The 12587-nt window shown below is 37.0% G+C and overlaps 1 protein-coding gene across 1 annotated transcript; it reads right to left on the reverse strand.

Annotated features, from left to right (window-relative positions):
• Positions 1–1115: 1115 nt before the first annotated feature.
• Positions 1116–1604, reverse strand: LOC141690969 (uncharacterized). Its single transcript, XM_074495723.1, has one exon. The coding sequence runs from the start codon at positions 1602–1604 to the stop codon at positions 1116–1118; it is 489 nt and encodes a 162-aa protein (XP_074351824.1).
• Positions 1605–12587: the final 10983 nt, after the last annotated feature.

Raw genomic sequence — 12587 nt, forward strand, 5'->3', positions numbered from 1 at the left:
ATATCTGACTCTAACTCCCAGGTAGACTCTTTTACCCTAGGGTTGCTCCAAAGTACTTTAACTATAGGGATAGACTTATTTCTAAGTACACGCTCCTTATAGTCTAAGATCTGGATTGGTCTCTCTACATAAGACAAATCTGACTAAAACTCGATTTGTTCATATTCAGTTACTTGATTCGGATCAGGAATGTACGGATTTAACATGGATACGTGGAACACATTATGAATATACTACAATTGTGGCGGTAACGCTATCTCATAAGCGACTTTTCCTATTTGCATCAAAACTTCAAATAGCTCTATATATCGGGGGCTAAGCTTACCCTTCTGTCCGAATCGAACTAACCATTTCCAAGGTGATACCTTCAACAATACCAATGACCCTACCTCAAAGTTTATATCCTTTCGATGTAAATCCGTATTCTTCCTCTATCTATCCTGGGCGGATTCCAATCTTTTCTGAATCAATGTTACTGCATCTTTAGTCTGCTGTACTAGCTCAGGTCCTAACACTTTCTTTTCTCCTACTTCGTCATAATACAATGGTGATTTTTTCTTACGTCCATATAAGGCTTCATATGATGGCATTCTGATGCTAGCATGGTAACTGTTATTATAGGAAAACTCAATCAACGGTAGGTGATCGTCCCAGTTTCCCTTGAAATCCAAAGCACAAACCCTTAACATGTCTTCTATTTTCTGAATTTTTCTCTCACTTTTACCATCTGTTTGAGGGTGATAAGCAGTGCTCATATTTAGCTTGGTTTCTAAACATTCTTGAAACTTAGTCCAAAATCTTAAATTGAATCTTAGGTCCCGGTCTAACACAATGGACACAGGAACTCCATGCTTGGTTTCTATTTCATCCAAGTACATTTTAACTAACTTTTCTAAAAAATATCTCTCATTGATAGGGAGGAAATGTGCTGACTTGGTCAATCTGTCGATGATTACCCAGATAGAGTCATGATTCGACTTTGTCTTTGGCAATCCTACTACGAAATCCATTGCAATCTCTTCCTATTTCCACTGTGGAATCTCTTAGGGTTGCAGCAATCCACCTGGCCACTGATGTTCTGCTTTTACCATCTAGCACACATGATATTTGCTGACTCAATTTGTAATTTCCTTCTTCATTCCTGGACACCAGAAGTTCTTCTTCAAGTTTTGATACATCTTGGTACTTCCCGGGTGAATAGAGAACCTAGAATTATGAGCCTCTCGCAAAATCTCATCTTTCAATTCAGTCACATTGGGATTCCATATTCTTGAAGAAAACCTGAACATACCTTTGCCATCCTTTTGGGTACAAGCTTCTTCTCCAGTCAAATTATCCAATCCTTGATTCATAACTTCCTCTTGGCACTTTCTTAATCTTTTCATCAATTCTGGATGAAAAGTGATTTCATACAATTGCTCTTTATTACTTTCTGGCACTCGAACTTCAATTTCCAGCTTTTCCAATTCCCTTACTAGTTCCTCAGAAACTTTGATCTCATTCAATCTTTCCTTCCTGCTTAAGGCATCTGCTACCACATTGGCTTTGCCCGGATGATAGTTGATGGAACAATCGTAATCTTGATCAACTCCAACCATCCTCATTGTCTCATATTTAAATCCTTCTGGGTGAATATGTACTTTAAGCTTTTAAGATCCGTACAGATGTCGCACTTTTCTCCGTACAAGTAATGCATCCACATCTTCAACGCGAACACTATTGATGCTAATTCCAAATCATGTACTGGATATTTCTGCTCATGGGGTTTTAACTTCCGAGATACATAAGCAATAACTTTATCATGTTGCATTAACACACAACCCAAACCTTTCAAAGAAGCATCACTGTAGATCATGAATTTTCCTGTTTCATCTAGTAATGCTAACACTGGTGATGCCACTAATATTTTCTTCAATTACTGGAAACTTCCTTCATATTTCTCGGTCCAAACAAACTTCTCATTCTTCCTGGTCAGCTTGGTCAATGGGGTGGCAATCTTGGCAAAGTCTTTCACAAATATTCGGTAGTATCCTTCTAGTCCAGGAAAACTTCTAACTTCTATCGGGGTCTTCGGTTGTTCCCATCTGGATACAGCTTTAATATTTACTGGATCCACTTTAATACCATCCTTACCTACTATATGACCCAAAAACTGGACTTCATCCAACCAAAATTCACATTTTGAAAACTTAGCGTACAACTGCTTCTCTCTCAGCCTTTGCAAGGCAATCCTCAGATGTTCGACATGGTCGTCTTTAGTCTTCGAGTAAATGAGGATGTCATCAATAAATACAATAACAAACTTATCCAAGTACTCCTTATACACTTGGTTCATTAAATCCATAAAAGTTGTTGGTGCATTAGTCAATCCAAATGACATCACTAAGAACTCATAATGTCCATACTTGGTTCTAAATTTGGTCTTCGGTATATCTTCAGGTTTGATTTTTAGCTGGTGATAACCCGATCTTAAGTCAATCTTTGAGAAACAGCACACTCCTTTAAGCTGATCAAATAAGACATCAATCCTGGGTAGGGGATACTTATTCTTGATGGTTAACTTATTCAGTTCCCGATAATCAATACACAGTCTCATGCTTCCATCTTTTTTCTTTACAAATAACACTGGTGCGCCCCATGAAGATACACTTGGTCTAATTACTCCCTCATCCAAAAGTTCCTGAAGTTGCTTAGCTAGTTCCTTAATTTCCACTAGGGCCATACGGTAGGGAGCCTTTAAAACTGGTTCTGCTCTAGGAATTAGGTCAATAGAAAATTCAGTCTCACGATCTGGTGGCAATCCTGGCAACTTATCTGGAAAAACATCCATAAATTCCCTAACTATTGGAATCTCGTCCAGATTAGGTGCCACTTTCTCAGTTTCTACAATATGGGTTGAGTACGCTTGACATCCTTGTCTCAACAGTTTCTTTGCTTCCAGTATCGAGAGAAATTTCTTTTCCTGTTTATGTCCTTGATAACTTATCCTGTCATCATTTTTCGTGTACATCATAATTTTATTTTTCTTACAATCAATATTTACCATATGCTGGGATAACCAATCCATTCCTAGAATCACGTCAAACTCTCCTAACTCAAAAGGTATTAGGTCCGCTGAAAAGGAATGCCCGATGATTTCTAGTTGACACCTAGGACAAAATTAGCTTACCGAAACTTTATCCTGATTGGCCACTTCTACGGTCAGGGGATCAGCTAAGTCTTCCAACATTAAATCCATTTTATTTACACATTCCTTTGATATAAAGGACTTAGATGCTCCTGAATCAAACAAAACTTTAACAGGTTCAGAATTAAGAGAAAGCGTACCTGCAACTACATCTGAATTCTGAGCATTATATCTCTTAGTCATCTTGAAGGTTTTGGCTCTTGTTGTGCTGGTTGCGGTTCCTTGAGATGCACTACCTCCTATGCTGCCCTGAGTAGCGACCTTATAGTTTCTGGAAATGTGTCCAACTTTGCCACACTTGAAGCAGGTGACTCCAGGATTCCATAAATTACATTCTGACGCGTAATGGCCTTTCTGATCACACTTAAAACATTGGACGTCCTTTCTGCATCGACCACTATGCTTCCTACCACACGACTTACATTCCACTATTGGCTTGGTCGACTGAACTGGGGCATAAGCAACTGAGGTGACACTTGGGTCTCAACTGGGTAAAACCTTACCTTCTGAATCTCTTGTTCTTGCTTCGGCCAAACCGCCTCGAAAACTTCTGACTGGATTCCTCTTGATCCGCCTTGTCAGTAACTTTGTCAAACTTTCTTTTCTTGTCGCCCTTTCCTTGACGTTCAGCTTCTAATCACTCTCAATCACTAGGACGGCCTGGACTACGGAAATATACATCTTAAGCTGCAAAGCCACCACTCCACTACGAACCTCAGGCTTCAATCCTTGTTAAAACCTCCTTTCTTTCTGAATCTCAGTACTCACATATCCAGGGGCTAATCGGGCCAATTCTGTAAACTTGACCTCATATTCCGACACACTCTTCTCATCTTGTTTCAATTCCAAAAACTCCACTTCCAATTGATTCTGTAAGCAATCTGGAAAATACTTCTCAAGGAACAACTCCGTAAATCTGGTCCAAGAAACAGGACCTTCTCCTTCCAACGCACGCGTAGATTCCCATTAAAAATTTGCTTCACCCTTGAGAAAATAACTAGCATAATTTGTTTTGGAATCATCACTTACTTGAATAAGGGTAAAGGCCTTTTTCATTTCCTTAAGCCAAACTCTAGCGGCCACCGGGTCTACCTCGCCCTTAGACTCTGGGAGTTTGACTGACTAGAAAGACTTGAAACTCACAGTTTGGTTTGCCTCTCTCGGCTGATGTTGTTGCTGAAACTTCAGTTGTTATTGTTGGATTTGTTGGTGCTGTTGTTGTATGAATTGCTGTTATTGTTGCTGCAGTTGCGGAAATTGTTGTTGCTGCTGCTGGAATTGTTCTTGCTGCTGAGCCATCTGATTAGATTGTTGGTGCAGCAAATCTAGCAATTCACCCATGGCTGGGCTCCCATCAGAGTTTCTGCTAGAGGAATTGTACGGGATATTCTTCTTCGACATTCTTCTGAAACACAACAAAAGTTTTATATGAAAATGGTGCCCCAGGGTAGCAACATTTTTATGCATCAGGAAAACGCTGCCACAATAAAAAATTCCCTTCCTTATTTACTTGGGGTTCACCCTTGATGCATAGCTAAATTTAACAAACCAGCAACAAATATAGCAATAACAGTAACAGTAATAACGACATTGCAAAAAAAATAAAAACCAACAACAATTTTTATATAAAAAAACTACGATACAACAACAGTACAAAGATCCAACCAATAACTACAGTGCAACGCTAATAATAGAATTGAGTACATAACAAAATTGGTTGGCATAGCAGCCTCCGCCTAATACACGCTACAACAACATAATATACATATAAAATAACTACAGAACTCCTGAAAACCAACTCTGAGCTCTGTCTGCAACTGCTGCACAGCAGCTCTAACCACTGCACTACCGCTACCACCAATAGTCCCTAACTCGAACACCAACCAGTTAACAAGATCCTGGTACTAAATGGCCCTGAACTCGGAGCTAATAAAAGGGTCAATAGACCTAGCTCTCTCAACAACAATCTGCGTCAATGAACCTTACTCGGGCCTGAATATCAGGTGAAGGGGCATGGATGCTCTAAAAAGGTCCAACTGGTATCCTGTCAAGATGTGCGGCCAGCTCCGAGCTTTGCTCTCTAATAAAGGACCTGTTCACCGCCCGGTGAACATGGTACGGAATCGGGGAGGAAGCACCTGAAGGAGCAGATGGAGGGACTTGAGGTCTAGAGGAAGAAGACCTAGGACCACATCCTGGTGGAAAGTCCCTAACAGCAGATACTGACCTCCGTACCCAACGAGGATGGGCACTAGGTCCTGAATTCCTGATATACCTCTCGGTGCAAATGGAGAAACTGGTGGGGAAGGCAAAGGAGACTCCTCAGCTACAACGACTAAGGTCCTCTCAGAGTCTGAACTGTCTGAGTCTGATTTGTTCTCCCGAGATGGAGAACTGGAAATCACTATGGGCCACTGCAAATAATATAAATATACAGGAAAGACACAACAAGGTTAATGTCATTCTATCAAAACATCAATAGATGTCAGGGTAACGGCGTCGGAACCCTCGACTGACTCTTAGGGTTGCTCCTCTAAATGAGTTGATGACTCACATTTTAGGATACACTTTCTATACCTTTTTGACTCAATCCTTAACCTAAATCAGGGACTTGAACCTGTAGCCCTGATACCAACTATGACGGCCTCAAACCCGGGGTCAGGAGCTGACGTCGCCAATTATAATAAACCACAAATATAAACTATTAATTTAACATTGTAATATAAACACGACCCCAAACCAAGATCTGATACGGGTTCAAGTATTATTTAGGTTACATAACCAAAACTACTTATTCCACAAGACTGACACTCTAACTTGTTACAGAAACTCATCAGACCTCAAGGTCTCATACAAACTACCTCAGTGGAGCCGGGACCGGAGGGGGCTGCCACTCTATTCTGCCAAGGTCTGACTGGTCTTCTAGGCATCTGCAACATATAAATACAAACAAAGCTGCAAGGGTGAGTAATCAATTGCTCAACAGTACCACTATATGAATAACAAGTAAAGTAGGTTATATGAAAACAGTTATAGGAACAGAAATTATATCTCGTTTAAGGAAACAAGCAAAACAGGTATAAACTGGATATCAATAATTAGCATGCTCTATAAAACGTAACAACAGTTGTGTGCTGTGTGAATACCAGAGTCCAATTTTAGCATGTTATTTTCATTTATAAATCCACTGTTCTATTACATGAAACACAATATTATCTGTTCCGTTACGGGTGCCACTAAACCAAAATCAGATTTATAATTGGACGAATCCTAGGGACGACTGATCAGTCTATCCCACCACAAACCTGTTCCATAACTCAGAGACTAGCTAGGTCTGTCACGCTGGACTAAGAGGTTAAAATAAGGGGTGCAGCCGACTTAGCCTCTTACGCAAACCCGATGGGCCATTACGGGCCTCTTAGCCGTTTTATCCAGTTTCCAAAATCACTTATACCTATCTCTTTTAAACAATTATATCACAAAACACTTTCCAAAACTTTTCCACTTTTAATCACAATTTAGAAATAGGAATTTTTAGAAGTTACTTTTCCCCAAAACATAATTTAATAAAACATATTTAAACACAGGGGATACGTAACTTAAAACGTTATGTCCCAGTACGTAAATTAAATCAACGATTATTCATATATACTGAACTGTGAAAGATTTGTTCAGGGTTACTTGCCTTGCAAAGCTTTTCAACTAATTCCTAGCTCGACTTTACACTGACTTCAACTCTCGAGTCTTTCGACTTGAACCTACAGAATCGAAACAACTTAGGTTAGACGATCAGTTGTGCTTGACATATCCTCGCTAGACAAATCACCCAACGATAATGATTCCAGACTCGTACTTATTCTTATAATATTGTACACGTAATAATACACGTAACAATCAGGGTTCGATTCGTATTTATTTAAATATATACGCCCGACTCATTTTGAAAATAATTTTCAGAAAATTTGGACAACGACTCCTCTATTTATAGGCCTACCCGTCGAAACATCATTGATGTCCAAATCCCAACAAATCCAATTCACAACTTATAATTCAATACGACTCGCCACACTAATATTTATTTACGTTTCAAAAATAATTTATATGAATTGTTTTATTTATTTTAAGTATTTTGGACTCAGATAAAAATCATCACCGTCCACCGTCCGCTCGTAAAGATTTATCGCGAACAGTGACAAAATTTTTGATGCAACCGGTTATTCGGGTTCCAACACAAAAATTCCACTGATAATTAAATTGAATTCCGGCATGAAATTATATTAATTTCACAAAAATTACTCAAAATAATCCCTGCAGAAAATATGAAAATTCAGTCAAATATAACTAGCAAAATGCGCGTGTAACGCGCGCCAACCGGAAAGCAACCGCACAGCCGTGAAACAGGCGTCAACAACCAACAGAAATACAACAATCAACAGACTTAACCACTAAAAACATATATTGATATGCATATATATATAATCTAAGCCACGAAAAGAAGAGGAATGATTCACCGGAGAAACACACCGGAAAATCTGAGAAAACGGTGGCAACGCAGGCGGGGAAACGGCGGGGAAACACGGGGAAACAGAGAAGAGAGAAGAGAAGGCAGGAGGAGAGACAGAGAGGAAAGAGAGTGAGAGCGAGAGAGATTTAAGAGAGGAGATAGACGAGAGAGATTTTTGAGAGAGAGAGAGAGACGAAGTACAGGGCTCGGTGTAGACAAATGAGAAGTAAATAAAATTTGGACACCTGGCACTCGAGTTACCATATGCTGCCATGAATCAATAATTAACCGAGTGTTTACACGTGCCTATAATTATGAATTTGTTCCGAAAATTTGCAAGTATCGGACCAAGTTGCGGGTAAAACAAACCCGGATAATTACCAAAATAGTTTTAAAATTTTATAAATATTCTGAAATTAATAAAACATAAATTTCGTAATTTTTAAATAAGTTTTGAAATATAATTTATACCCGCATTATAACGATTAAACGAAACAACGCGCGAGTGAATTTAATCCCAAAAATCTCAAAAATAATTTTAAAATTATCAGAATATTAAAGACTTAATAAAATACGAGTTTCATAATTTTTGAAGCATTTCTGAATTAATTACTGATTTTATAAATAAATGCAATCAGAAAATCATTTAAGGATAAATAATTAATAAAATATTGATTTCTAAATTTTATTAAATCCCAAAAATAATTATTGAATTTATAAAATTATAAAAACAATTTTAGAGACAATCCAAATATTCATGAAAATAAATTTGCTATAAAACCACTTTTAAAAGTGAAACAAAAATAATATGGTTCAATAAACAATTATACGAATAATCCTCACAAACCAGCAAACACATATAAATAATAATAATAATAAACAAAACACAGCTGACAGAATCCACATACAAATTTTATTTATTTAATAATTCAATAATTACACATTTAAATAATACAAAAATACATTAGTCGTTATAAATAGCCCTCTTGTATGTATAATGGTTATGGTTCACTGAGACTCTAAAATATTCTAGAAACTCATCAAACTCCTTGTCAAAACAAGCACCTTCAGCTATCATCTTGAGTCTCTCTTCCATACCAACTTTTGCTTGATGTAAAGATCCGAGCTTGGCTTCCATCTCCCCCTTAGGCTTGTTATCAGGTTGAATAGGGGTTATAGATATTTGAGCTCTGACAGTTTGTAGAGTTTTTATAAGGGGAACTTTGAGTGCACCCATGATAACTCCCAAAGACACATTTGTCTGCATTTGAAAATAATTTTCGGAGCCTATCAGGGATTTAATGTCATTCGGTTGGCTTTGTACTTGTGTTGTGAGTTGGTTGACTTGAGTGACAAGATTTAAGTTTGAAGTTTGAAGTTCAGTCACTTGAGCTTGGAGAGTTTGGATTTAGTGGATTGGAGAAGTAGAATGTGTACTGATTGAGACTCCACTGCCAAAACTTTCCTGCACCGCCCTCTTTATCTCCTCCATTATCAAAGCAAATGGTTTATATCTAGCTTTGTGAAGTTAATCCACCTTGACCTTTGTGTCATTATGTGACGCTCTCAATCCCGGGATTAGGAAATGAGAACCCACACGCCATTAAACTAATAATAGATAAGTATAGACCCCGATTAACTAATAACATGATCTAAACAGGATTAAGTTTGAGACAAGATTTCAAATACCAACCATATAATATATATTACAACCCAAAATAATATTTAATTTACACAATTGATTCCGACTTGGAACCGACATATAACCCATTATATTTTTATAAACTTTCCAACTAGGCGCTTGCTCACACACAACTTGTACTACATGCTCTGGCATCTGGAAGCCTACAACACGGTAGGGGCCACCAGGTACGTTCTTACGAGCAGTGCGCCTAAGTCTGGCCATCCTCTTGTTTAACTGACATGGTTAGAACAAAACAAAATATATGAATATAAAAACTCAGCAAGTAACTATATGACAATTCTAAGATGCAATATTCAACATTTATCCACAATTACTTTTAAGGTATTCTACTTTAGATCTCTAGGTGGCAGGTTTCTATCTTTGGGCTATGAAAGGGTTATGAAGAAATAGTTGGGCTACAAAGAATTAAGGCTCAAGATAGGGCGAAAGCCGATATCCATCACAAATCATCAACAGGATCTCAAGGATCTTTCAAATGAAAAGCAAGAATCTATTCAACTTCGGGAATCAATTATATGATTAATAACAATATCAGAATAAGAATCAAGGTTCTCAAGCTGTATGCTAAATAATATCACAATCAACTCATTTTAATCATTTCAAAACATTTCATTTTCAAAGAAGCAATTTGCTTAAGGCACTGTATTCAATATCTTTATAAAGTGATTAGGGAACCCTTGATTGGACTACTTTAACTTTCATAAATAATAATACAGGTGATCAGCCTGTACCGACCTCCATCTGGTCGTTAAGGTACCTATGACATAATTTCAGCCTTAATTTGGACTAGCCCCGCTAGTCTCTTATATGACTGGACTAGTCCCACTAGTCTCTTACATCTCAATCCAATCCATCAGGAATTCATTTGGAAAATCTTGTGTTGGAAAAAAAGGATTTACTAAGTTCATTTTATCATTACCAAGAACATGAAATCATTCAGACTCTTTTAAGTCGAAAATCATTCTTAAGTTCAATTTGAAGAATTCAAAGAAAGTGAATGGATCAAAGGTAAGAAAAGATCAATACTAAAAATCTTGATCAAATGATAAAAAAGGTATACAAGTTAGGAAATCAAAACAGTTCTGAGGATCATTACAGAATAAGGTAAACAAAGGAATGAAGGATCATTATGCAAGGGAGTTCATAAAGGTTCTTATAAGGTAAAAAAGAATTCAAGGTATCCAAAGGAATCAATAGGTAATTAGGGTATGAATCAACATGTTTACAGTAAGGGTTTAAACAATAATCATATCAAGGCGTCACAAGAACACTATCAGGGTGTTTCAAGGAACCAATAACAAGTATTGTACAAGAATCAATATCAGGGTTCAAGAATCAATAACAGGTTATCACAAGTGTTATAAAATATCAATACTCTATCATGGCATCATCAATATCCTTTCAATACACAACTTATACAAGTAGGCAGAGCTACTTGCATGAATTCGCTTTCCTGTTTTACAAGGGTTGAAATACTGCCACCTAGAACACCTTTCCCTTTCCTAGCCTGAATGCCTTCACGCTCTGAATGTACAATCCAAATTCAAAACTTAACAATTACCCTTGATCGCAATACCCTAAGAGTATATATACTCGCTCATATTCGCATAGCACATTATATAATATACTCGTATACTTCAAATCAATTAATCATCGAATCACATATTGCGACGCAACCATAACACATAGCATATAATCCTTATACCCAAACTCTATACTTGAGTTATAATAACGATTGCACAATCCTATATCAAAACGACTCAATCCTTTCTTTTGTTTCACATAATTCGAACCAAAACCAACAAATAAACCAAATAATTCTTAGTAATCTTACATGCATTCACTTAGTGGAATCCTAGGATCAAATCAACCACTTTTATTAGAAATAAACCATCTTACAACTATGATCCATTCGACTTTATCACAAAACACGAGCAAGAAATCAAACGATTCTTTTAAATCCTAATCTTTCCAAATACAACACCATTCCTTAACATGTAACCACTATTTATCCAAATTTAAACTCAATTCATCATTATAACTCATGGAAACATATAAGCAACACCTTGAGCACATAATTCATCTTAATTTTCTATAAACTCGAATTATACCATTCGAATTTCCCCAAAAATAACACATGCAAACATCAATTTGATATTTAATCCATTAATCTAACTAACTATATCATGATTTCTCGTGACAACTACTACAATCATCAAAATACCACATGCATGCATCATTTTAGATCTTTAAACCACATCTCAATCTAATTTCTAAAAACAATCAACAACAAACCATTTACATCAACAAAAATTCAACTTAATCTTTTCAAAAATCAAGAACCATTCGGATTCAAGCAAAACAGCACATGCAAATTTTGAAAATCAAATTTTAATAACCTAGAGTTCATTTTGTACATCATTACTCACCACCGGTTCACTGGAGTTCATCACCGGTGGCGGTGGTTTCACGGTGGTGCCCCCATTCGGGGGTTTCCAACCTTGAACCTCCAATTTTCAACCCAAAAACACAGCAATTAACACATGCAATACACAATCATCACTGAAATCACAGAAACTCAAGTCGATCATTCAAAAAAGTCAAGAATTCGGCCTTCGGTTCATCACCGAACCCAAACATATACACACGCTCGCATGCAAGCACCTACACACACATGCATATGATTTAGAGCTCATATATGAATTAGAAATGAATTTTCATAGAGGAATTCATAGAGATCAATGGAGGAAGAGGGTTGTACCGAGAGGAGGAGAGAGAGAGAGAGAGAGAGAGAGAGAGAGAGAGAGAGAGAGAGAGGGAGAGAAGATACGGGTGGAAAATGAGAAAAGGGAAGGGAGTATATATATTGATTTGGTGAGGGTAAGATGGTCCTTTCACCATTCTTTTGATTTCCTTCTTCTCTTTTCCTTTTATTTTCACTCTAAAAATGAATTTAAATAATGAATAACTTTCTCATAAAAGATGGAAATGCAAAGAATAATAATTTTAGAACGTAGATCTTGAAATTATCTTTTCATCCATATTTTTAAAATAATTTTTGAACGAACGGTTGATTTAATACGGATTTTTCAAGATTATGCTGAAAATAGCATTTTAACTCCATAAAATCATTTTAAAATACACCGATCACGAAATAAATCCATCTATTATTTTTGTAAAGTCTAGGATTA

Source organism: Apium graveolens, chromosome 2, assembly GCF_009905375.1.
Source record: "Apium graveolens cultivar Ventura chromosome 2, ASM990537v1, whole genome shotgun sequence".
NCBI lineage: Eukaryota > Viridiplantae > Streptophyta > Magnoliopsida > Apiales > Apiaceae > Apium > Apium graveolens.